Source organism: Semicossyphus pulcher, unplaced genomic scaffold (genome assembly GCF_022749685.1).
Source record: "Semicossyphus pulcher isolate SPU_LCO1_2020_fin unplaced genomic scaffold, fSemPul1.0.p SCAF_1, whole genome shotgun sequence".
In the NCBI taxonomy this organism is placed as follows: domain Eukaryota; kingdom Metazoa; phylum Chordata; class Actinopteri; order Labriformes; family Labridae; genus Semicossyphus; species Semicossyphus pulcher.
Window position 1 is genome coordinate 27,777,738 of NW_027211603.1, and position 22,247 is coordinate 27,799,984.

General features: G+C 41.7%; 1 protein-coding gene across 1 annotated transcript in view; it reads right to left on the reverse strand.

Annotated features, from left to right (window-relative positions):
• Nucleotides 1–22,247, reverse strand: part of LOC138587905 (leucine-rich repeat-containing protein 49) — a 35,254-nt gene that overhangs the window by 12,382 nt on the left and 625 nt on the right. The window contains exons 4-13 of the mRNA XM_069658006.1: nt 21,993–22,232; nt 21,784–21,886; nt 20,783–20,986; nt 20,053–20,119; nt 15,620–15,763; nt 10,828–10,889; nt 8,516–8,663; nt 6,289–6,372; nt 4,815–4,990; nt 3,412–3,507 (exon numbers count right to left, since the gene is read on the reverse strand). Of these exons, the coding sequence (XP_069514107.1) occupies nt 3,412–3,507; nt 4,815–4,990; nt 6,289–6,372; nt 8,516–8,663; nt 10,828–10,889; nt 15,620–15,763; nt 20,053–20,119; nt 20,783–20,986; nt 21,784–21,886; nt 21,993–22,232 (1,324 nt within the window). The remainder of the gene's footprint in view (nt 1–3,411; nt 3,508–4,814; nt 4,991–6,288; nt 6,373–8,515; nt 8,664–10,827; nt 10,890–15,619; nt 15,764–20,052; nt 20,120–20,782; nt 20,987–21,783; nt 21,887–21,992; nt 22,233–22,247) is intronic.

Here is a 22,247-nt window from a genome sequence, read left to right on the forward strand (position 1 = left end):
CCAGTGTGTGCTTTCACTTCTCTTGTCACTGGCCACTAAAGACTGTAGACTAAATATTTCAATTTATAAAACCTGAAGGAATTATAACATGACAAAGTAATAAATCCTGTCATAATATTACATTAGGGCTGAGTAATAAATCAAATATTATTTTAATAGGATATTGGCTTCAAACAACTATAAATACAAGATTACATTAGATTAGATTCTTTATTGTCCTTTCCTTACAGTGCCTCTAGGACACATAGATTAACTAACCCTAATGTAACATAACGACAAGACACATTTACACATAACAGCACTTTCCCTTCCTCCAGTTGCCGGGTAGTGTTGTTTAATGACGCTATGGCAGAGGGAACAAAACTCCTGTCATAGCGTGCCCTTTTACAGTCTTGTATCTGCGACCTGATGGAAGCAGTGTGAATGATGAATTGAGGGGTTGTTTGGGGTCATGTGCAATATGTGCTCTGTGTGTGATGGCTTTGCTGTTGAGGTCTGAGAGGTTGGGGGTGGGGAGGCCAATTATTTTGGAGGAGGTTTGTGTTATTCATATGAGTTAGGGATGTGCATATTAACTTGTTAACCGTTGACCGACTGTTAAGAATTTTAACCGGTTAATACTACCAGTTAAACAGTTAAATAAAATGTTGTGTCTTTTTTTAATATACTGTACATATAAAGCATTTTTGGGAAACACATGTTTTGTTGTCGTTAGCTGAGCTGAACCTGAGAGGAGAGCAGCGCTGGGACTATGTCACCAAAGACGACGACGACAATGTTACTAGTAAATTGTGCAATGCAGTACTTAAATACAGCGGTGGTATAAGCACAATGCAAAGCATCCCGACCGGCGAGTCCATTTCAAGTTTCTCAACCAACTCTGCCCTTCATGCTAGAAGGGAGAAAGTGCGATGCGCAGCGGTCTGAGGGGATAATACAGAGTGTTTAATGGTAGAGAAAGATATCTTGTCAGTGTGGTCAGTGTCGAGGGGTTTCAGGAGCTGCTATATTGAGCTTAATAACCAAATCCCATCAAGCTGGTCTGTTAGGCCCAGTGTCCACATAGCGCCCTTTCCTGGCACAAAAGCACTGGCAGGGCGCTGGGGAGCGCTGGGATGAAGCGCTTGTGCGGTGAGAGAAAAAACGCTGCACACGTTTTTTGTGTCTATGACAACAATAGGTTTAACTTACTACACAACAACAAGCTTACAATGCATCGGGCGATAAAAGCACAACACTTACCAATCCAATCCAAAAAGGACATCTTAATCTTGTCGGTTAACCGGTTATTAATCGTTAAGAGTGTTGGTTAACTGGTCCAAAAAAAATTCTAAATTCACATCCCTAGTATGAGTTTCTTCTTATGGCGACAGTTAACATGTTAAAGAAACAGATGGAGCAGTAGGAGAATGGGTTGGATTATGCTTTTGTAGAAGGTGGGAGGCAACAGAAAGTAAAAGATCATTTAAATTAAACAATTATACTATCCTGATTTGCCATGATAGTTGTTTGTCTAGCGTCATAAATTCGACTTTGCTCTTTCACCCATCTCCTTAAAAACTGACCTGAACACTTTTTCCAAACTTGCTGTCAGGCTGTGTCCAGCCCTTGACCTTAAAGGAAAACCAAGAATCTGTTGAGATTCTGGAGTAACAGTATTAAGGAACACCTGTAACAAACTGTACCCTCTCTCTTAAGGGGGCAAAAGGGAAAATCACACCCTTCAGGACTTGATAAGTGATGTCATGCTCTAGTGAGGCAAGAGTGTTGAGTCACAGGTCTTTAGAAACAGAGACAATTTCATCTATCATCCGCCCCTCCGTGCACTTCATTGGGGAGGATGATGTAATTTTTTCAGCATCTAGTTCTCCTGCAGCGATGTGGGGTCATCTGGGCTACTCTGTGTAGGCAGCATTCAAACTCTCCAATAAACCCACACACTGTTAAACAAAACAAGCTTAAACTTTCCCACCACTGAACATACAGCCGGGCGTTTTGAGCATCTTACCCTTTGACCTTTCAGTCACAGAGCCTGCTTCTCGTTCAGGTTACTGGTGGTGCCAGGGTTTGTAAAGGCCCTTGTTATATTGTCATTTAATACAAGCAGAAGTAATACAACTCTTAAGTCGTAAGAGTGTGGTAGACTGAATCGCGTGAGTCCTGTTCATCAACATAACCTGTTAAGCCACATGACTGTAGTTATAATAGAGCCTGTGAAGGAGAGCCATTGCCACTGAGGGATTGTGCTCCGGGGCCGTTTTCATATCCTGGAGCAGGAAGGAGAAGCCGTCTTTGAAACATGTAATAATAGTCCTTGACACAGCCCCCACTTTCATCTCAGCCTGCCCCTCTCATAACTCATCCAGACATGGTTCTCAATCTGTGCAGGAGAGTATATTAGAGCGCTATGCTCACATTAGACTGAGCAGAGACTGTTGATTTAGAGCACTTCTAACAGAGGAAGAAGAAAAAAGGTCCTCAGACATCTTCGCAGAGTTCACAGAGCACAGAAGCCGCCCATATCCAAGTCACTGGAGTAAGTAAGGGGGTCTCTTTGTTCTTCAAGAATATTAAAGATAAGTCTGATAAACCAGCTGTTACAGGGATCGAACGTGGAACCAGAACCATCTATATGTTCTTATTAGATTATTCTGTGGACTGTAACAACACGATTTAAAGATTTCAGTGGAGAAGTTTATGGTTAAGGAACACAACTTTTTGCGACATTTGAGTGGGTTGAATCTGTTTTGTGTTATATATCTCACTTTGAGCCATTTATTCTCCAACCAACAGCAACAACTTCACATGAAAATCCCACGAGACAAATAGGAGAAAGAGCTAAAACAGGGCAACAAATTCAGCATGTTAAAATAAAAACTTGCAATACTTTAAGTGTTAATCACATCCTCTTCCTCTAAGGGGAAAGTGTCTTAGGTACCTTACATTTGAACACAGGTAACTACTTACTACATTTCATAAAAGGCATATTTACAACAGATCAACAAAACTTAAGCTAAAGATGAGAAAGTCGACATGCCAACCCCCCTACCTTTAAATAAAATCTTTATCCACATATCTTTCTGAATAATGCCCTTGTCATAATGTAGCACAACACCATAACACTACTACATGTGCAGGTATCTCTGAGTGTCTTTCCGTTCATTCACCCTTTTTCAATGCTATTTTATTTAACATTGCCTGGAGCAAAATTCTTTTCTACTCATACAATGAAGGTGTCACAATAGCAGATATCTTTGCACCTTTGCAAAAAAGGACTACCTGCACGGCTAGATGCCATGAGGGAAGATATGATCTTTTGCAATTAGTGGAATTGATCCTTTTATTTGTCTGTTTTTAGGTAATCATGGAGTCCGACAGTGAGTGTACACAAACATGCAATTTTAGTCTTACTTTGGATCTCGTGGGCTGTTTGGACGGCTGTTGGTGCGGAGTCTGTTCTCTGTTCCCCCTGCCGGGCGCTCTGGTCCTGAACCTGGGCTTACCCGTCTAATGAAGGGACACAGAAAGAGAAAAACTCTGATATTAAAGCAATGTTTTCTTTTCAGAGTCCTCTCAGATGGAAAGAAGCAAATCTGCAAAGAAAGGCTTTTATTTATTGTTTTAAAATCTAAACCTATTTTGAAATCAGCTGAATCCCAAATGTAGCAGGAACTTTAACAGACACTCTGATCACAACCAAATATTTTGGGATAAAAAATAAGTACATCATTTATGACCAAATATTTGTTAATATAAATGTACATACTTATCACACCTTCATGCATGCTTCTCTCTCTCCTCTTATTGAGGCAGACATATATCCTCTCCTCCATCTCAGCTGTCTGCCAAACAAAAAGGCTAGGCCCTTCTTAATGTTATCTCCCTTCTTCTATCTAGTTGACAAGTCTCTAATTGGCTATTGAGTGTCCATTCAGACAGCTTTCACATAATTGACAGGGTGCCACACATTAGTCTGCCAAATTCACTAAAGGGTTATTCAACCTAAAAACTGCTCCGCTTCAGCAGATATTCCTTGCCCAACTAAGGCCTTAGCCTAGATTTGACCTGTCAGGAGATCAGACTCCTAACTACTGTATGTCAAATCAAACCTCCACCATTTTAAAATGTAAGATACATAAATCATGTTTTCACTTTATCCACAGCCTAATCAAACCATAACTATTAGAGTGCCTTCTTATTAGCCATGTTGAAACAGGATACTCCATTCATCTGCCAGCAAACTGCGGTTGAATCGAGTGCTTCACAGCTCGAGGACAGCAAACATGCTAACTGTTAGATACTGATGTTAAGAAGGAAGAATGTTTGCCATGTTAGCATGCTAACATTTGTTGCTAAGCACTAAACATTGCAGTTTGGAATACAATTTGTTTTGCAGATATTTGGGACCAACAAGGTTATGAAAATTAATCTTAAGGGGAGTGAATGTCTGCGCCAAATTTAATAGAAATCCATCCAACAAACCACAAATGTCAACCTAATGATACTACTACTGGATAACTTAGGGGATCACCAGTGTGAAGAGGATTCATCATCTGGGGTCCTTGATTTCGACAATAAGCCATGTGAATCCATTCAGTGGTGGTTGAGACATTTGTAAGACTAACAAAGCCTCTAAAAAGGCTAGTAGACTGGTAAGGCTCAGCTAAGTTAGATGAGGCCTACAGGTGGATGAAATGAATGTCTATTTCTATAATTGATCCCAAGTTATGCAGATCTTAAACACACCAACCAGAGTTACATTATTCTGCTATCCAACCAGCCGGTGACTCTTTCAGCTCAGATGTGTTGTGTACCTGGGTTCTTCTGGAGAAGGCTCCTGTGCGAGGCCGTTGGTGTGGCCGGGGCAGTGGGCAGGGCTGTTCTCTGGACTGACTTCGTCTTTGGAGCCATTTGTTGGTGGCAGCTCCAGGCAGGCCCTGACCCCCTCCCACTGCTGCGCTGCATTACGGATCGCCAGACGCCGCTTCTCCTTGACGAACACACACACATAGACACACAGAGAGAGGACAGAGAAGGTTTCAAGTGACAATTCTCTTGAGTAGCACACAGAGGGCATGTACTCAGATAATGGAACCACTCTGTACATCTTGACATAATAACAGGCCAATTTACACCTGCTGCATTACTTTTCTTCAAGATATGTTTTAGAAGAGAGTTATAAAACTGCTGACTGGCCTCAATGACAGATCTCTTAAAGCACTAGAGCTTGATCTGTGTGTAAGTGTTGGTCCAATTTATTTGCTTCTGCAGCATTTTGATTTCCTGCAGTTTGCTCTAACAGCAGTAAAAGTGACATCCCTCCCCTGCAAGAGAGCAGATTTCTGCTCCTCTGCTGTCTTTCACTTGTTCTGTCCTGGCCAAGCCGGAGTTTCGATATGCTCGGTTATGGAATGTGCCACTCCCCGATGCAGGGGTGAGTCAGTATCAATTCATAGTGAATCCTTCGCCCTTACGAACTCTTGGCTGCCGCATTCAATATACAACACCAGGGATTAGCAGGAGTCAGGTTACTGAGAGACAATGTGTGCCGCACAGAGACCGTCTCTCAGCGAGAGTAACCACTGCAGCGCAGACACAGCAGGAGCACATCAACACTTACTCACATACACACGACAGAGAGTGAGAAACAGATGCATGTGCACGACAGATCATCTTTAAGACATCCCATTTAAAAACATAGTACCATTTACTATACTACTGTGGACAATGTGCAGCTCCCCTTCATTAACTATCCCCAAGGGCAATGGTGTTGTGTCTGCTGATGTATGTGTTGACATTTGATAAGTAGATTTATGTCCCTGTCAGCATCCAAAAAGTGTATTTTAAAAAACACGGCTGCATCCATTTCAACACATAGATGGAAATAAGAAATATGTTTAATATACTTCAAAGACATTTTAAAAAAAGGATCAACAAATACACGCCTAAACCTTATTTTAACTTTGTAGTTATGGATAACATGATAACAATGGCCTGTTTTAAGACCTATACTGTAAAATGCAATGTATTTGAAGTACAGCATATACAGTAGAACATTCAGCTTGTCAAGCACTCCACACTTGTCGTAACTTGAACTTTTACGACCATCCCTCCTCTTACTAAGAATAATGAACAATACAACTCATCAAATGTGTAAAGAAGGGGACCGGTGGGTTCACAGGACACTTGTTAATCTACTCTCTGAGATGCAGGCCGTCACGTGTTTTTGCTCTAGTGTATATCTAAACCCTAAATCCAGAAAAACAACAGAAACAGATCAAGTGGTACCTTATGAATCGTCTGCTTGTGACTCTCCTTCTTCTTCTCCTCCTCTTTTCGAGCCTGTACACCAGCCATGCGCCGATCCTCGTCCTGAAAGAGAGAGCTTGTGCAATCAGAGTGTCGTTCCATTCATGAGTTCTAAATTATTCAAGAGAGAGGGGAACCACAAAAGACGCCGCCAGGGAGACTGTCCTCTCCACCAGAACTGGACCACTGTGGAGGATGGGAGAGACTCTCACACCAGCCGGCTGCATCACAGGATTATCTGTCTGATTTTCAGTCTCGGATCAACTGTGCCCAGCTGTTGGGGAAAGCCAAAACTCCCAGAATGCATTGCTGCAAACACAATCTGAGTGTGGCAGCTGAGGGCTTGGGATATTCAGCTGTCTGTGACGGGCTAGAAGAGTCGATGCTTCAGTCTAATCAATAGCTGAAAAATGCTCGCCTCGCCGGAGTGAAGGCACTGATGTCAGCTCGGGGAGACACGTTTAGATGCCAGGCCGGTATGTCCCTACTGTAAACTCATTCTGTGCGAAGAACCGCCTCAAATGGGAAAAATGACTAAAGTGTGTGTACTGTTCTGTGAAATGGATCAATATCGTAATGATTGCAAAGGCTGCTATTCTTCAGCAATAACAATGTCTTTGTTTGGGCAGCCTCATCTATAAGACTGACTTTTTTGGCTGTTACAGTTTCCGTCAACTACAATAAATTCAGATTAAAAACAAAACATCTGAAACATATTTAAGCTGTTTAGTGAAATCTATATATGCTCCCACAAACATGTCTTTGATACAGAAACTCTATATTTGCCATTTGACCTGTATTTACAGGTAAATAATATAATCAGAGTGGGAATATATGTTAGTCAACTATAAGTTAACTGATAATACGTTAAGTAAAAGACAGCTCCAGTCTGTTGTATGCGTCTTCTTTGAACTTCCTTTTTTCAGCCTTTGATATGATCCAGTCCATTCTGGCACAGCTCAACAGTAGCCCTTTATCTCCTCATTTGCAGTATTAACTTTCATCTCATTCACAGATAATGGACAATGTGCTAATGGAGAATCTCCCAGGCGCAGATATTATCTCAGATAATATGATTTCACTTCTACTGACAGCGCAGTGCACTGGGGGCAAGTTTTTCAAGGGGCAAGATCATTTGAAGGGGAAAATCTGGATCTTCTAAGTCCGCTTCTAGCAATATCCTGACACTGTTTAAATTCATGGTAACTCCTGTCCTGGGCTGACGTTGTCAACAAATTAAAACTTTTTATGAGCTAAAAGTACATTATCTGTAACTAAAACATCATCCTTTTTCAGACTTGACAGCGACAGACAGCAGTAGTTAGTCACAGGGCTTTATTGGCCCTGAAGATGATGAAACTTGCCAAACCTGTTAAGGACCAAATATACCTTAAAACTCAAGTAAAAACATGAAAAAAGTTTTTTTCCAAAGTATCAGCAGTATGTTCTGAGGGCAAGGTGTGTGGCACTCACAGATTCCTTGAAAGTACAAGCTCAGACCTGGATGCTTCCTGCTTGACAGCTTCTAAAAGCATGCTGATATTTCACTGTAGCACTTTGCTGGCATGATATATTAATACTATGACTTCATGTTTTTGCTTGAGAGTAATCATAGTTTTGTTAGACTGGATATACATTATGTGGATTTTAAATTTTAAGCTCACACGCATAGTTTAATCACAGATGCATTGTAGCCTTAAATACTGAACTATGAACATGAAGAATGCGGCACAAAAGCCAGAGAACATACTAACCCCTATAGCATTAGGGTGCACAGGAGCTTAGAGATGCCCCTTTGACAGTGAATGGGAAAAGGTCTATGTGGATATATATAGTGTACGTTTGTTTTGAGCTGTGAAAATATCGAGTCAAACTCAAGAATCAGCATGTACAGTGTCATCAGGTTAGGCCTGGCTTTTGTAAATAAAAATGACAGCACAGACTTTTTGAGCTTTATGCTTTTCTACATGATTCCCCATCTTTGCATGTTAGAAATATTAATACAGCATCATACAGCTATCACATGATGTTCTGCCACTGTGTTCGTATGAGAAGCTGTGGTAAATGTGTAGAAATAAATCAAGAATATCTGAAGGAAAAATAAAGCAAATGTAAAAGAAAAATGTCTGCATCAGTAATGTTCAGCGACCAGATGCCAGTTTTTTCCTGTAGTAAACACAGACAGAGTTACACAGTTAAGCCTTACTGTGATGCGCTTCATGTCCAGCTGTCTCAGATGAAGCACACAGCGCAGGACGGCCTGCTTGTACCATGTCTCCAGGGCTACAGGATTCCCATCCAGGGTGAGCTCAGAAAGGGAGCGCGACTCTCCGAGGCAGGCTAGCTGATCAAAACTAAACACAAAGAGAGAGAACATTTCGAGTCAGATCAAAAGTTACAGCGACGCAAAAACCACATATTGTTATTGTAACTCTTTTGCAATGAAAGTAGTAGTTAAGTTCACAGGGTAAGTTCAGCAACAACAAGTTTAGGCTAAAACGAGACACGATAAACTGGTGAAAGAGCAGGCACACTAGCAGCGTGTCATGACTCAGGGGGCAACGATGAGAGAAAAATTGGCTACTCTGTTGATATCACCCTGTGGCAAAAGGGAGACATGAAAAAGCACAGTAATGCTAAGCGGGGCAGCGGGGTTCTATCATAACTAATTTGTGATAATAACCTTGATGAATCATTCGCCTGGAACTGCTTTTGAACCTCCCACTCTGCACGATGCCTGATCCCAGCCAGAGGTTTTTCTGGATGCAAATTAAGGTCAGATTATAAACCTCTGGTGTACTGTTAAAGACGGAACTGGTTGTCCAAAGACACATTCACATGTTACACTTGATTTATGGTTGTAAGGAAACAACACTCATTTAAGAAATGTGAACTAAATACGTCATAACTATTAACCTCAGGCATTTTTGTTATAATTCCCATCCATGTAAGAAACATTAAGTCATTATACATTATTACTTGTAATAGAGACTATTACAATCTGCAACTAATGAAAAGGGTGTTTTTCAATGATTATGAGGGACGACTTGAGAGATCATCAATGGTGCTTGACTGCACCTCATGAATTTTGCATAATCGTTGCATTTATAATCCCATTGAAAAATGCCCACTTGGGTATTGTTACTTTAATGAAACCACTCAATAATAGTCGCAGTAATGAAAAGTCTACATGCATCTGTCCCTGGGTGCGATAAGAAGTTATATTGTATTTGTACGCTGAGAGAAGAGGTGCGTGGTTTAAAAATATGCAGCTTCCAAATTCATGTAGCGATACAATCCCTGCACTTTTTTCTCAACTGACTTGTCATAGCTAGATCTCCCTCGCTCCAGTTTCACTATCCAGGCAGGGAAGGTGGAAAATGCAAAATTACTATAAATACAAACTTAAGACATTATTGAGGGTTTCTTTTTTTTTGGCTCCAATATCCTCTACTGGACCAACTCACTGCACCACGAAGGCGAGTTTGTTCTGTCCCTCTACCCAGCAACAGAGCACAGCTGAGCTCCTATCAGCATTTAACAGTTTCACAAGGTACAAACACCTGCTATGGTGCCATGGTGAGTGTCCATTAAAAGAGAAGTTGTTTTAAATACCTTTCTCAAAAGGCAGGATAGTAAGAATGAAAATATAAAGAAAATAAATTAAAGTGTACATATTGTAACCACACTGTACTTGGGTTGATGCCAAATAATGTCACGACGAGTTTGAGAATTCAAAGTGATTATTTGCTGCCTTCTTCTTTGTCTTTTTGATTCTCTCTGTTACAGCGCGTCAGACACAGACTTACAAAGACATTGGAACAACAAGGCTGACATGAGATGTCAGGTCATATCTATCACATAACAAGGTGACTTGTAAAGGAGGCTAATGAACACAGGCCCACCCAGCATCCCACATACAGGCCCCTCCTCCAGGCAAACACAAAGCAGTTTAAAGCAGCCTTATTCAGTTAAGAGGAGTGTGCCGCTTTAACTACTTTACTCTATGGAATCTTGATAGCTGACTCAGAGAGGGAGAAGCAAGGGGAAAAAAACAGCGTGTAGATGTTGGAAAAAGTGCGTAAAGCAGGCTGACATTTGCACTAAGCAGCAAAACACTCCTCTCATTCATCCTACACACTTTCACCTAGTGAAGCTGCTCTCAATTCAATCAACCTACAAGTCTGTGTTTAATTTTACATGGAAGTGAGCTTTCATCTCTCATCCTGCTTCTCTGGTGAATATGTTTAATGTATTGGCACACCCATTTCTTAGGTAACAGCATGCTAATTACTGATAATAAAGAACACATCCCGGTTGTTCTATTTTAGGTTACAGAAACTACCGACCACAGCAAACCCCTGTGTGTGTGAGAGAGAGACTGTTTGTGCTTATTCTGCCTAGAGCTTGTTGGCCAGGCCCCTGCCGAGAGCCAAGGGAGTGGACGTGTAAGTGTCCGGCCACTGTCCCTGTCCCTACCCTGTGGGGAGGAGGGAGTTAAGCGGTACGAGCTCTTACCTGGTGATGTTGTTGCAGCTGAGAAAGAGGCGCTGCAGGCAGGGCAGGCGGTCCACCTCAGTCTAGAAAGAGAAAGAGAAAGAGGGACAGGGAAGAGAGAGAGATGGAGGGATGAGAAGAGGAGAAGGTGCTCGGAAAGAGAGCACTGCATCGTCACTGCCGTCAGAGCACTGTATCCCTCTCCATTCCCTCAGTCACCTTGCAGCTCTCAGCTCCAGCATACAGCATCCCCATCCATCCTGCGCATGCACACACACACACACATATACAGCATGCTGCCGCGTCTGCACATGGAGAGGAGGGGCAGGAGAGAGAAAGAGAGAGAGGGAGAGCATGAGGAGGAAAGGGGGAGGGGAGATAGAGTGTGTGTGTGTGCTGCGCTAATGCAGAGTTCCCCTGCTGCAGGAAGCTAACTTGAGCACATATACATCCAGACGTACACACGCTGAGCAGCTAGCTACTGTACCTCGTCAAGCAAGAACAAAAGCCGGGGTAAATTCAATGGGAACTGACTGGGATGGGAGGAGTTTCTTCTTCCGACGGGATCTGCATTAAAATCAATGCAGAGTTTAGTGAGGGGGTGGGGTGAGGAGCCACAGCTGGCCAGCTGGTAAAGTGACGAGGCTAAATAAGGATGTAAGCAAAGACACAAACTACAACGACTTCAGCTAATCAGATGGCAGTGTGTGTGAGGAAATAAAGATCGGGGCTGTGTGTGTGCAGATGGCCAGTTCTGCACATGCTGAAAGCAAAGAGGACACTCCCAGCAGCAGTCTGAATGAGCTGCGTCAGCGTCCGCCCATATTGCAGCCACCGCCTCGCAGCCTCCTCCAAGACTGTTGCCAGCTTCCATTCAAAGGAGAGACCGGCCCTGCATTGAGGCTGAGCTACCTCTGCAGAAAAAAATACAAATACTGCAGCACAGTCTCATCATTTAGAAAACTCCCACAACCCCCTTCCACACAACTATATAAATAGAGCACAGCAACATCACAGTTACTCATCCTTGTTTCATCCACTCAAACAGCCAAACTGCTCTCTGTAGTACAGTATGCAACATCAGCAGCCATGCTACAGACAGCCTTTGTCTGATTGTAAAGATTGATGCACAATCTATGGAATTACTGCAATTGAATCACTTTACTGGTGAATCTTTAATTAAATTTGGTGACACAGTATTCAGTTGTTCCATGCTATTAGTTAGAATACAACAAGAGATGCTTCACTCTTCACTGTATATTTCAGTCTCTCTGCATTACACTATTTTGAAGCAACAATTTCATACCTTTCCCATGTGCAGACATCCTGTCGAGCAATAACAACATTTGATACCTTTCTTAAGAGATTTACCGGTACTTAATTTGTCCTTTATTTGGATACATAGTAAGCTTATCTCTGGCACAACTCTGAATGCAATTACGCGAAGTGTGTTCCAGGTGCCTAGCTTGTGGTTGTCTAGTGTGACTAGTGACTAGATTAGTGGGTGTGAACTTTCAACACTTTCTGTAAACATGTGTGGACATATCAAAAAGTACACATATAACAAACGGGCACATGCCTCAGCTTAGACAAGTGATACACTTTCAGATTGAGATTTCAACCATTGAAAGAGTACTGACTCACACACCCTCTAAATCTAGACTTAATGGTGCAGCTTAGATTTAGTTTACTACTCTGGAAGGAGCTGGTTCAAAGGGAGGCAGGCAGGTAATGTATTTTACACTGTACATTCATTATATAATGCTCTCCTTGCTCCTCACGTCACATTATCAGGTATTATAACATGATGAAGTCATTTAGCTGAAAGTATTGCTTTGTAGTTTGACAGGTTATTGTATCTGATGAATGAAGAGACTTGTGATTCGTATGACAACAGCAGATTTTACATAATAAATTGATACATCATTTGTATAGTGACTAGAAATTGTAGGGTTTTATGTTCCTTTGCACCTCAGCAATACAGATGTGTGTATTCTTTCCATCTAAAACTGCAAGTCATGCTAACCAGTGCTAGCTTAATCTGACCCTCCTACACACAGCCTCTGTCTGTACCAGCGCCTGTGTGGATGCTGGTGAAGCTGCAGCCACGGCACGCTGTCTGAGACTAAATATAGCAGCCCTGTCTCAGACACAATGATGTCATCACTGAGCTGATGTGCTGCATGACAATCCCCGACCAATGTGAGATCTTTTTCTAAAAACCCGATTGATCAGAACCAATCAGATGACAAGATTTGTTGTGAGGTCAGTAATAGCTTTGTTGCTGTGTTTGTGTGTGTGTGTGTGTGTTTTTGTTTGTGTGTATTCATGAGTCTGTGTGCCTCGCCTTCACCTCTCTGTCCCAGCTCCACCCTTCTATTACTGACAGTTTGCGTGTCTTCTGTTTTCACACTCATGCTGAGCTCTGACAGAGGCATTTCTCCACAAAAACAGAACTCATCACTGCTGTCTCTGTTGCATGCAAAAACACACCACATTAGAGCATAAAGGCTGCTAATACAAACACACAGGTACACGTGGATGCTGAGGGGGTGTCAAAGATTAAAAGCCGTGTGGTTTTGTGGTTGCTCTTTGAATAGCACAGGCTTGAGGTGTAAGTCTAGCTGGCACACATCTTGCCTCAGGTATTGTGCGCCAGAATTGCAGATGCGGTTCATTATGTGGGTGGACACATTGAGACTACAATCTGGTGTTAAGTGCTGACTGCTTTGTTGTTTTTGCACTGCACTCACAGTTACACAAATAAATCAATAGCATTTTTATTGTCAAAAGTTAGCTTGCTTTGTAGTGAAAGTTAGAAGTTTTAAAAGAATAAAAAACTAGAAGAGACCTTCATAGTGTCAGAATGTTATGACCTGATTAGATGCACAGCTGACTAATCTATAGCAGAGCTAGCAAACAGCATTGAACAATTTGTACTGTTGCTTGGCCCCACAAGAAGACAAATCCATTGGAAAAACTTAGGCTAATCCATAAAGCCGGGCTGCCTCTGGGTGAATCCTTTTTGCTTTGTCTGTTTTATCAGTGCTTATGCTGACTACACAGCTATTTCAAACAAATCAGTGCCTCTGCTGCCAAAAATGTAAAATGCATCATTTACTGACTGCCACAGGACTTCTCAGTGGAAAGACCCACCTGGGAGCAAGTGCATACAGCGGGGCTTTTATAAATGATGATATATTACATCATCAATTAGTTATTGTGTTTTCCACAGTCCAGACACATGCTTGTTAGGTTAATTAGTCACTCTAAATTGCCTGTAGGTGTAAGTGTTAGCGTGAATGGTTGTCTCTACGTGTCAGCCCTGTGATTGACTGGCGATCAGTCCAGGGTGTACACCGCCTCTTGTCCAACGACAGCTGGGATAGACTCCAGCCCCCCGCGACCCCAAACAGGATAAGCAGTATAGATACTGGATGGATGGATGCATGGAGACAACATAGGAAAAATTGGATTACAAGTATATGAAATAACTGCACGAGAATTTACTGCAGCAAAACTAATAAATGAAAAAGGTTACCTATTACAGCATAACCAAAATATGAATTGTTTTTGCATGTTAAAACCTAAGCCTACACTCATCACTCAAAGATAAAGATTACATGTTAAACATATAATGCTTCTAGAATATGCATAGGAATACTGGGCATATAAGCAAGTCTTAAACGTACTTATTATAACTCGCTCACATTTTCTTTTGCAGTCCAGAATTCCACTTTCCATCTGCCTTGAATGAAAGGGAAAACCTGGACACCTGGAGGATAGTTATTTACTTTGAGCCTGATAAAAGCACTTGGCAGCAAACACCTCTAATGACAGAGACCGAAGAATCTGCTGAGGGGTAGCATTTTTCTCTCCTGTGTATCAAATAAAACATCCGATAATTACGACTGGAAGTGGTCCTGGATCTGAACTTGCAGGCGCAGGACAGGATGAGTGACAGGATGAGGTTTTCATACAACCCAATGTTGGATTCCGTATTTTCTACCCCAGGAAGCAGGAAAGGGCTTAGGGGATTTGCATACAAATGAAGGGGCCTGTTTTGGCATGCACTGTTGTGTTTATCAGATTAAAACTATAGAAACCAAGGGGAGGGAGTTTGCGTGTTTAGAATATCCAGTTTCTCTCTCACTGTGCCACAAAGTTGGTGGGAGGTTTTGGGTAATGAGCTATGTCTCCCTAAGCAACATCATCAGATACATTTCACCAAAGACTTTTCTTACAGAGCTTCTATTGACTTAATTTTCTGTTTGTTATTTTGTGACAGTATGTGTGATCCCATAACAGAGGAAATAGTAACCTGGTCCAAAGGAAGGACAGGGAGGTGAAAGATGAAGCACGCTACAAGCACTTTTATCCTATGAGGAACATTTTCCTAAGCAGCAGGTGCCAGGTGTTATATGTATGTTTATTTGTACATCTAAATGCAGCATTCATCACCTGACATGTGCAACGTCTATAGCTCTTACACGCCACAAGGCAGCTGCAGTGTTTACAGTCTGGGACCAGATTATAGAGATATGGAAACACAGCTGCATCAGTGCTGATCATCAAACTTCAAGGTGCACAAAAGAAGGTCCTCAAGTCTGCAGATACTATATCTTCCTTACCACTATCTGTAACTTCTACATCTATAAAGGAAAATAGAAGCACCACAAAGGGAAGCACTGAAACTGCAGTCTTGGATAGGATATTGCTGATAAGTAGTTTTTTTCTTATATAAAGTAGAATAGTGCGCAAGCAGTGAATATAAAACTTAAAGCTGTAACTAAATGGGAAAGAGGCTCCTCACCACAACAGAGATGCAGTTGTGTCGCAGGCTGAGTTCAGTCAAACAGCTCAGGCCCTGCAGGTTTTCAGCTCTGGAGATGTTGTTTCCTGCCAGGTTCAGCACTTGCAGCTCGCTCAGGTGAGACACGTTTTCTATCCTGGAGATCTGGATGAAAGCACAAGAAGAAAAAGATGCATAACATGAAATTATGTAAAACAGCAGTCTAGATATTCATACAGTAAACAAAGGCACAGAGAGGGCCGGGCTGGCAGAACTTAACACAACATAATAGTATACATTCAGTTCTCACACTCAAATTCAAATCATGTTTTTAAAGTTATTTAAAGATCATCAGATGGTTCAAATGTATTAGAATTGTTTTGAATAAAAGACGTTCTCCAAAATGACAATGAAACAGGGAAAAACATTTTTTGGCTCCGCTCATGTCATCTCAAATTTCACTGTAATACATCTTGAGTTGTTGATATGCAGGCAGTTACATGAAGCTCTGACTCCTGTTTAACCTCCCAAATCATAACAACAAACAAATAGTTGAGGGTCACTCAATGGTGAAATGAAACCCCCTCCTCTCTCTGGGAGAGGATACTTAGGGGCCCCGGTCATAATTACACTTAAAATACTTCAGAAGAATTCCTGGTGGCTGTTACCCTGACAATGATGTGTTTGCCCCCTAAAGTGCACACTGTACATGGAGGATAGGGTTCAAAGGGCAGCAGGGGTTCAAGGATTCTGTCATAATACAATAATAATGAAGGATCACTGCAACTCAAATTTTAAAGCAGTTAATCTACTGTAACATTTCAATAATGAAAAGCAGTTGCAATAAAACATGGAAAGTTCCGGATCTTTTAGATTTAACAAAAATGTGTCATTTCTTTTGGACGTTCCAGCCAATCCACTGACAGTTCTGTTTGGGGCTACCCCCAGGACTAACATATCTTCATGGCATTATGACTTACACAAACAGTTTTAATTCCTACTTCCTCTTCTTCCGGGGTCCATGTACATACCCTCTGTTATTAAAATGGAATGACTTTGGGCGTTTTTATGGGTTTGAATGTCTTATTTTTCCAAAACAGATTTTCCATGTGCAGTCCTATAGTTCAGCAACATAAGCATCCTGCTTTCTATTGGGGCCCAGAACCTCATGGCGACTAAGGTGCAGGTCTTGTCAGCTGCAAAAAACACTTACTTCCTATCAAATTCTGCATTTTCCTAATGGTGTCTTCACACAAGGGATTTTTGTCCTTTATGTGAACATGGATATATTCTGTGTATTGCTGCAAGCAGCTATATTCTTGTTGTGTTTACCTCTGCCAAAGGGACGAGATGGAGAGAGAGAGGGGGAGGGAATGCATATGCATGATTGTTGGTGTTATGTGATATTACAATAACAAAACAGGGATATGACCAAAAAGAAAAGTGTCATGCAGAGCTGGAAGTTGTGCATTTACAGGTAGAAGCATCGTTAAAAGAAAATGTCAAACTGAGCAAACAACACCAAACACAACCATAGATGGATGCAACAGGGAGATATCATCATGCTGCATTCAAAGACAATTGCTATGGTAGTATTGTGACGTCACAGCTGACATGAACACTAAGTAAACACACAATCATCACAAACTAACAGGACAATGGTACATAAGAGGTCGGTGGAACCTTCTTGTGACAGGTTTCTGTTTCAAATACCAAAAAAGAAAATGTATGACCCTAAAGTGGTTAATGGATGTAAAACAGCTGCACCCTCAGTGAACGCTGCCTGAATAAATCAAAGCGAGCAATGAACACTGATTTCCCAATCAGAAAAAACACTTGTGAGGTTAACATGATCTCAGGCCCAGACTTGGGCATCGCTGATCCAAGCAAGCGACGCCTCAGTACATCAGACTCTGTCAACACAGAGAGACGCTATCTCTACACACACGCTGAAGCAGATTTTGGAGAGCCTCATTTGTAAATATTTGAGGATCTTGTATTGCACACAATGCATTGGGTGTGTTCCAGTGGTGTAAGTACGCTATCCAGAGAGTGTAGGGGGTTCTGGCATGGTAAATCTTTAACCTGTGCACTGGAACATTGGAAATATCTTATTTAACTAAAATCTTGATATGTAAGTTGTACATGGATCTGAAAGTGTAGAATATCTAAGTGTCAACAATACTTTTTAAACATTACTATAACACTTGAACTTTAGGTATCAACAAAGAAAATGCTTCTTGACAGGCAGGACAGAGGCCCGTTCTTGTCTAGGGAGTTCTGAGCGATGGTTAAGAGGGACATGCCAAGAATGGGAGATAGTACCATCGGGTCAGAGCATGTTCCTTGTAAACAATGCAGTAATCAAAGTCTTAAACTTAATGGCCTTTTGTTGTCAGAGAAGAGGACACAAACACAGATAACCTTGTGTTATTGTGTCACTATGACATAATGACAGCAAAGCCTAAAGCTTCCTCTGAGTGGGACGTCTCTGCCCCAGCTTCACCTCATCCCAGAGTACTGTACTTATCACACATGACAGATATAGTCACACTTAATAAAAATCATCATTCTTTCTATCAGGGACATGAGATTAACCGACCACTCTTACTGTGCGACACTGTGTCTTCCTTTTACAGACGCTGCAGGGCATTCTGCACTGTCCTCTGTGAATATTAACATCAAGCGTCAGGTCACATTGTAACCCCAACACTTCGTGACTGAGACCAAGGGTGAGTTATATTGCACTCTCCCAAAGAGAATATCTCCTTTTGAATAGTTCCTGCAAACGGGAAGGGGAAAAACATCCTGTTACATAAATATATTGGTAAAAAGATAGGTTGGGAGTGATGTGAGCCTTCCTGCTAGAGGATGGGAGGAAGAGAGGACGACAGTGATGTACTGCTTGTGGTTAAAGCATGCATACAAAAGGAAAGAGGACAAGCAGCTGGTTTTATGGTCAACGGTGACTAAACAACAACCTGTCTAGACAGAATAATCATGACCTCAATATTATTATGAATTCATTCACCTAATAATGTCCTCGCTGACTTCACTCACTTTATCCTCTTGTAATATAATCGTGCAGCAATTCACATTACGTTTGGGTGGTCAGGTCTCTGGTGGGAGTGGGAAAAGTTGAATAAATGTGATTGAATTGTTATTTAAGCGCACAAAACATGAGGTTTTGAAGTCAGTGAGTGAAAAGCAACCTGTCCTGGTCGGTATAATAGATTCATCATCTGCTCCTCTGTGGGTGCCGGCCAATAAAGAGCTACCTCTGAATGCGTTTGCATTACAAACAAGGAGAGCACAGAATCGATTCATTCTACAGTCACTCTTTCAATCGTCACATTATCAGAAGTGTATAAATCAACCATAAAATGTAGTTAGGAAACACAAGTGGACAGGGCTAGGCAACAAAGTCTCCTCTGTTAGGAAAAAATAACACAACACTGTAGAAGTCATTGAATAGTAATTGGGCCGCCTGCTCGTGCAAAGTGCAGCCAACATCAGAGAGGGAGGGAGTTTAAGCAGGGCTCTGGTGTAGCTCTCTGAGGAGAGGCGTAGGCGGCATGCTGGCAAAACACTAATTTGACCAAGGGAAGCCTTTCTATTCTATCTCCCTTCTCCAGGAGCTGCTAAAATCCTCTTCTGACATCAGTGATTCTTACATCATTTGTTTTCTCAGCCTTTTTATATCAGTAGACATGCTCTAATGTGGAGGCTGAACTAACAGCCCAAATAATAGATGCAGGCCTAAATAAATTATAGAGTGGCGTAATCTGCTACAGCTCAAAACAATTTCAAGTGCTGAAAACATAGATGTGCCTGTGGAATAAATTATGCCGGGGTCACTGAGGAAATGGATGTGGGAGTAGACCCTGAACAAGAGCTTGTGGGTTCTGATGGTTTTCAATGCTTTGCTCACCAACAGTGGTGGGAACCAAAACAAATGCTGAAGTAAAGTCCATAAAAACTGTGGTAGTTAGGGGATAATATGATCATAACACCAGTAAGATTTCTGACAACAAAACACTTTGCAAACGAGGAAAGAATGCTGGACATCACTTATTTGTTCCTAATCCTATTAAAGAAACTCTAAAAACAAGAGCTGCACTATTTGAAAGATATCACACAGTAACCGGTGGAAGTTCTAGTTATAATGCCTGCCCTGAATAAACTTTATTTTATGGTCCAGCAGACTCTAATGATGGGTTCAGAATGAGCATGAGTACATGAATTTTCATGCCTGGTCTCCTGCTGTCATGTCTGCATGACTCTAACATTAGGAGAGCTGCATCTCTCACACTGTGGAGGCGCTGGAAGAGACAATGCACTTCTGCTGAACCCTGCAGCTTCAGGTCAGGGTCTCCTATTACAGTATTGGCAACTACATGCACCAGACTAAACACAATCATACTGTAGGTGGGAGGATAGTGAGGGAACAGTACCTGATTGTCATGCAAATCCAGGATGTTCAGTTTGGACAGACTTTCCAGACAGCATATCTTCTGGATTCTGAAAGAAATATAAGGAAGTATTAAGATGAAATGGAAAATGTATCCTAGGCTCAGGAGGTCAACAAGCATATAAAAAGGTTATATTACCAGCAGAGATTTAGTTTCAATAACATAAGAATAAAAGGCTGTATTCTTTTAATGCCAATTAAAAGTGAAATCGGTGGTATTTCTAATTCTTGAATAAACACACATGGCTCTAGAAGCAGCTCTAAAATGACATATTTCATGTTTTACAGAAAGTAAAACAGATGTCAGAGTTCGTCTGTCAATCATACTGATTTGTGACGATTTTTAATCTTCCTCTAGCCAACAATTAGAAACCAAATGACACCAAGATGAATGGTGTTAGAATGTACCTGGACACCTGCTAGAAAGCACTTGTCTCTAAAGCATGCCTGTAGCAGCAGCTAGAATATAAAATGTTTAAACATGCAAACAACAGGATGTATTGAATTGCCCACAGGCAAGATTTATGCTTCATCAGGGTTTAGCAGACTACCTTGTACATTATATGTAGTGCTGCATTTCACATCAAACCAGATATTTAAAGCTGTTTGATTAAAGAACCACAAATATGAAATCCACAATACTATCTGTGCAACAAAAGAAAATTCAGACAAATCTATTTTTTTTGTTTGTGAATCTATTGATGACCATTTACCTGTTTTTTCCCAGCATCAGGATCCTCAGAGAGCTCAGAGCTTCAATGCCGGTCATTTCTGAGATGTGATTGTCATATAAGTTAAGGAAAACAAGCTTCTGCAGATGTGACAGATGTTGGATACTTGTGATAAGATTGTGCTGGAGGTTAAGAAGCTGTAGATCATCCATAATGCCCAGCCGGGGGCATTCCTCCAGACAGCGCCTGGGAAATTAAAAGAACATTTAGTACAATTTAGGCTTTTTATGGATGATAAAAGTTCAGCACAACATTTTAATGACATAACAACTGTATTTCACCTCAGGCCATGCACTCTAGTGATGATGAATTACTGGTTCATACTCATTTACTTATTTCTGCTCTGGCACCAGTGAAGTAGTTCTTTGTCAGCAAAATCTTTGGAGACATGGGGTGGGTCTTTATAGGGACTGTGCTGCTCCCTGGTGGCAATCTGAAGCATCTGCCATTTTATGTGAAAGGCTTCTTTCAGAGACTGTGACAGCCATCCATCCATCCATTATCTATACCACTTATCCTGTTCAGGGTAGCGGTGGGGCTGGAGCCTATCCCAGCAGTCATTGGACGAAGGGCAGGGTACACCCTGGACTGGTCGCCAGTCAATCACAGGGCTGACACATAGAGACAGACACCCTTTCACACTAACACCCACACCTATGGGCAATTTAGAGTCACCAATTAACCTTACAAGTATGTCTTTGGATTGTGGGAGGAAGCCGGAGACCCTGGAGGGAACCCTACATGCACGAGGAGAAAATGCAAACTCTGCACAGAAAGGCCCACCTTGCCCAAACCGGGGTTTAAACCAGTGGCCTTCTACCTGTGAGGCAAAAGCGCTAACCACTGCACCTTCATGCAGCCCCTGTGACAGACAGCCAGAGTTCAATAAACCAACTAAACCTTATAGGTATGGGTTACACTCAATTCTATTGATAAAGATAACATATCAATATATAGGAAAACAAAAAGGACACTAGAGGTACCTGTCCAAGTCAATTCGTTGAAAACTGGATTCAAAACGGTCACAAGGCAATCGAGTGAAGGGAAAACCAGTGACTTTGTTGTACTTATAGCCTCCAGAGCCACCTGATATTGACATTAAACACAATGTTAAACTTGAAAAAAAACATATTATAGTGCATTCCAAGAAGTCAGTCTCCCCATTTCATTGTAATCACCAAATTGTGTTTACCTGCTGACCTGGGAGGGTTCAAGGCATTACGGTAGTAGGTCGACCCTGCACTTTGGTTTGGTCTCCTAGATTTGTCTCTAGGTTCTTGTGCAGCAAGTGAATTTGCCTCTAAACCTCTTTGAGCACCACCTGCTACTGATACTAGGTGATGTGCAGAAGAGTCTGTAGAGTCCTGGGCAAATGCTGGCACTGGAGTTGCCTGGACAAGTCCTCTCCGGCTGCTTGCAGATAACATTTGTTCTACAAAGGGTAAAG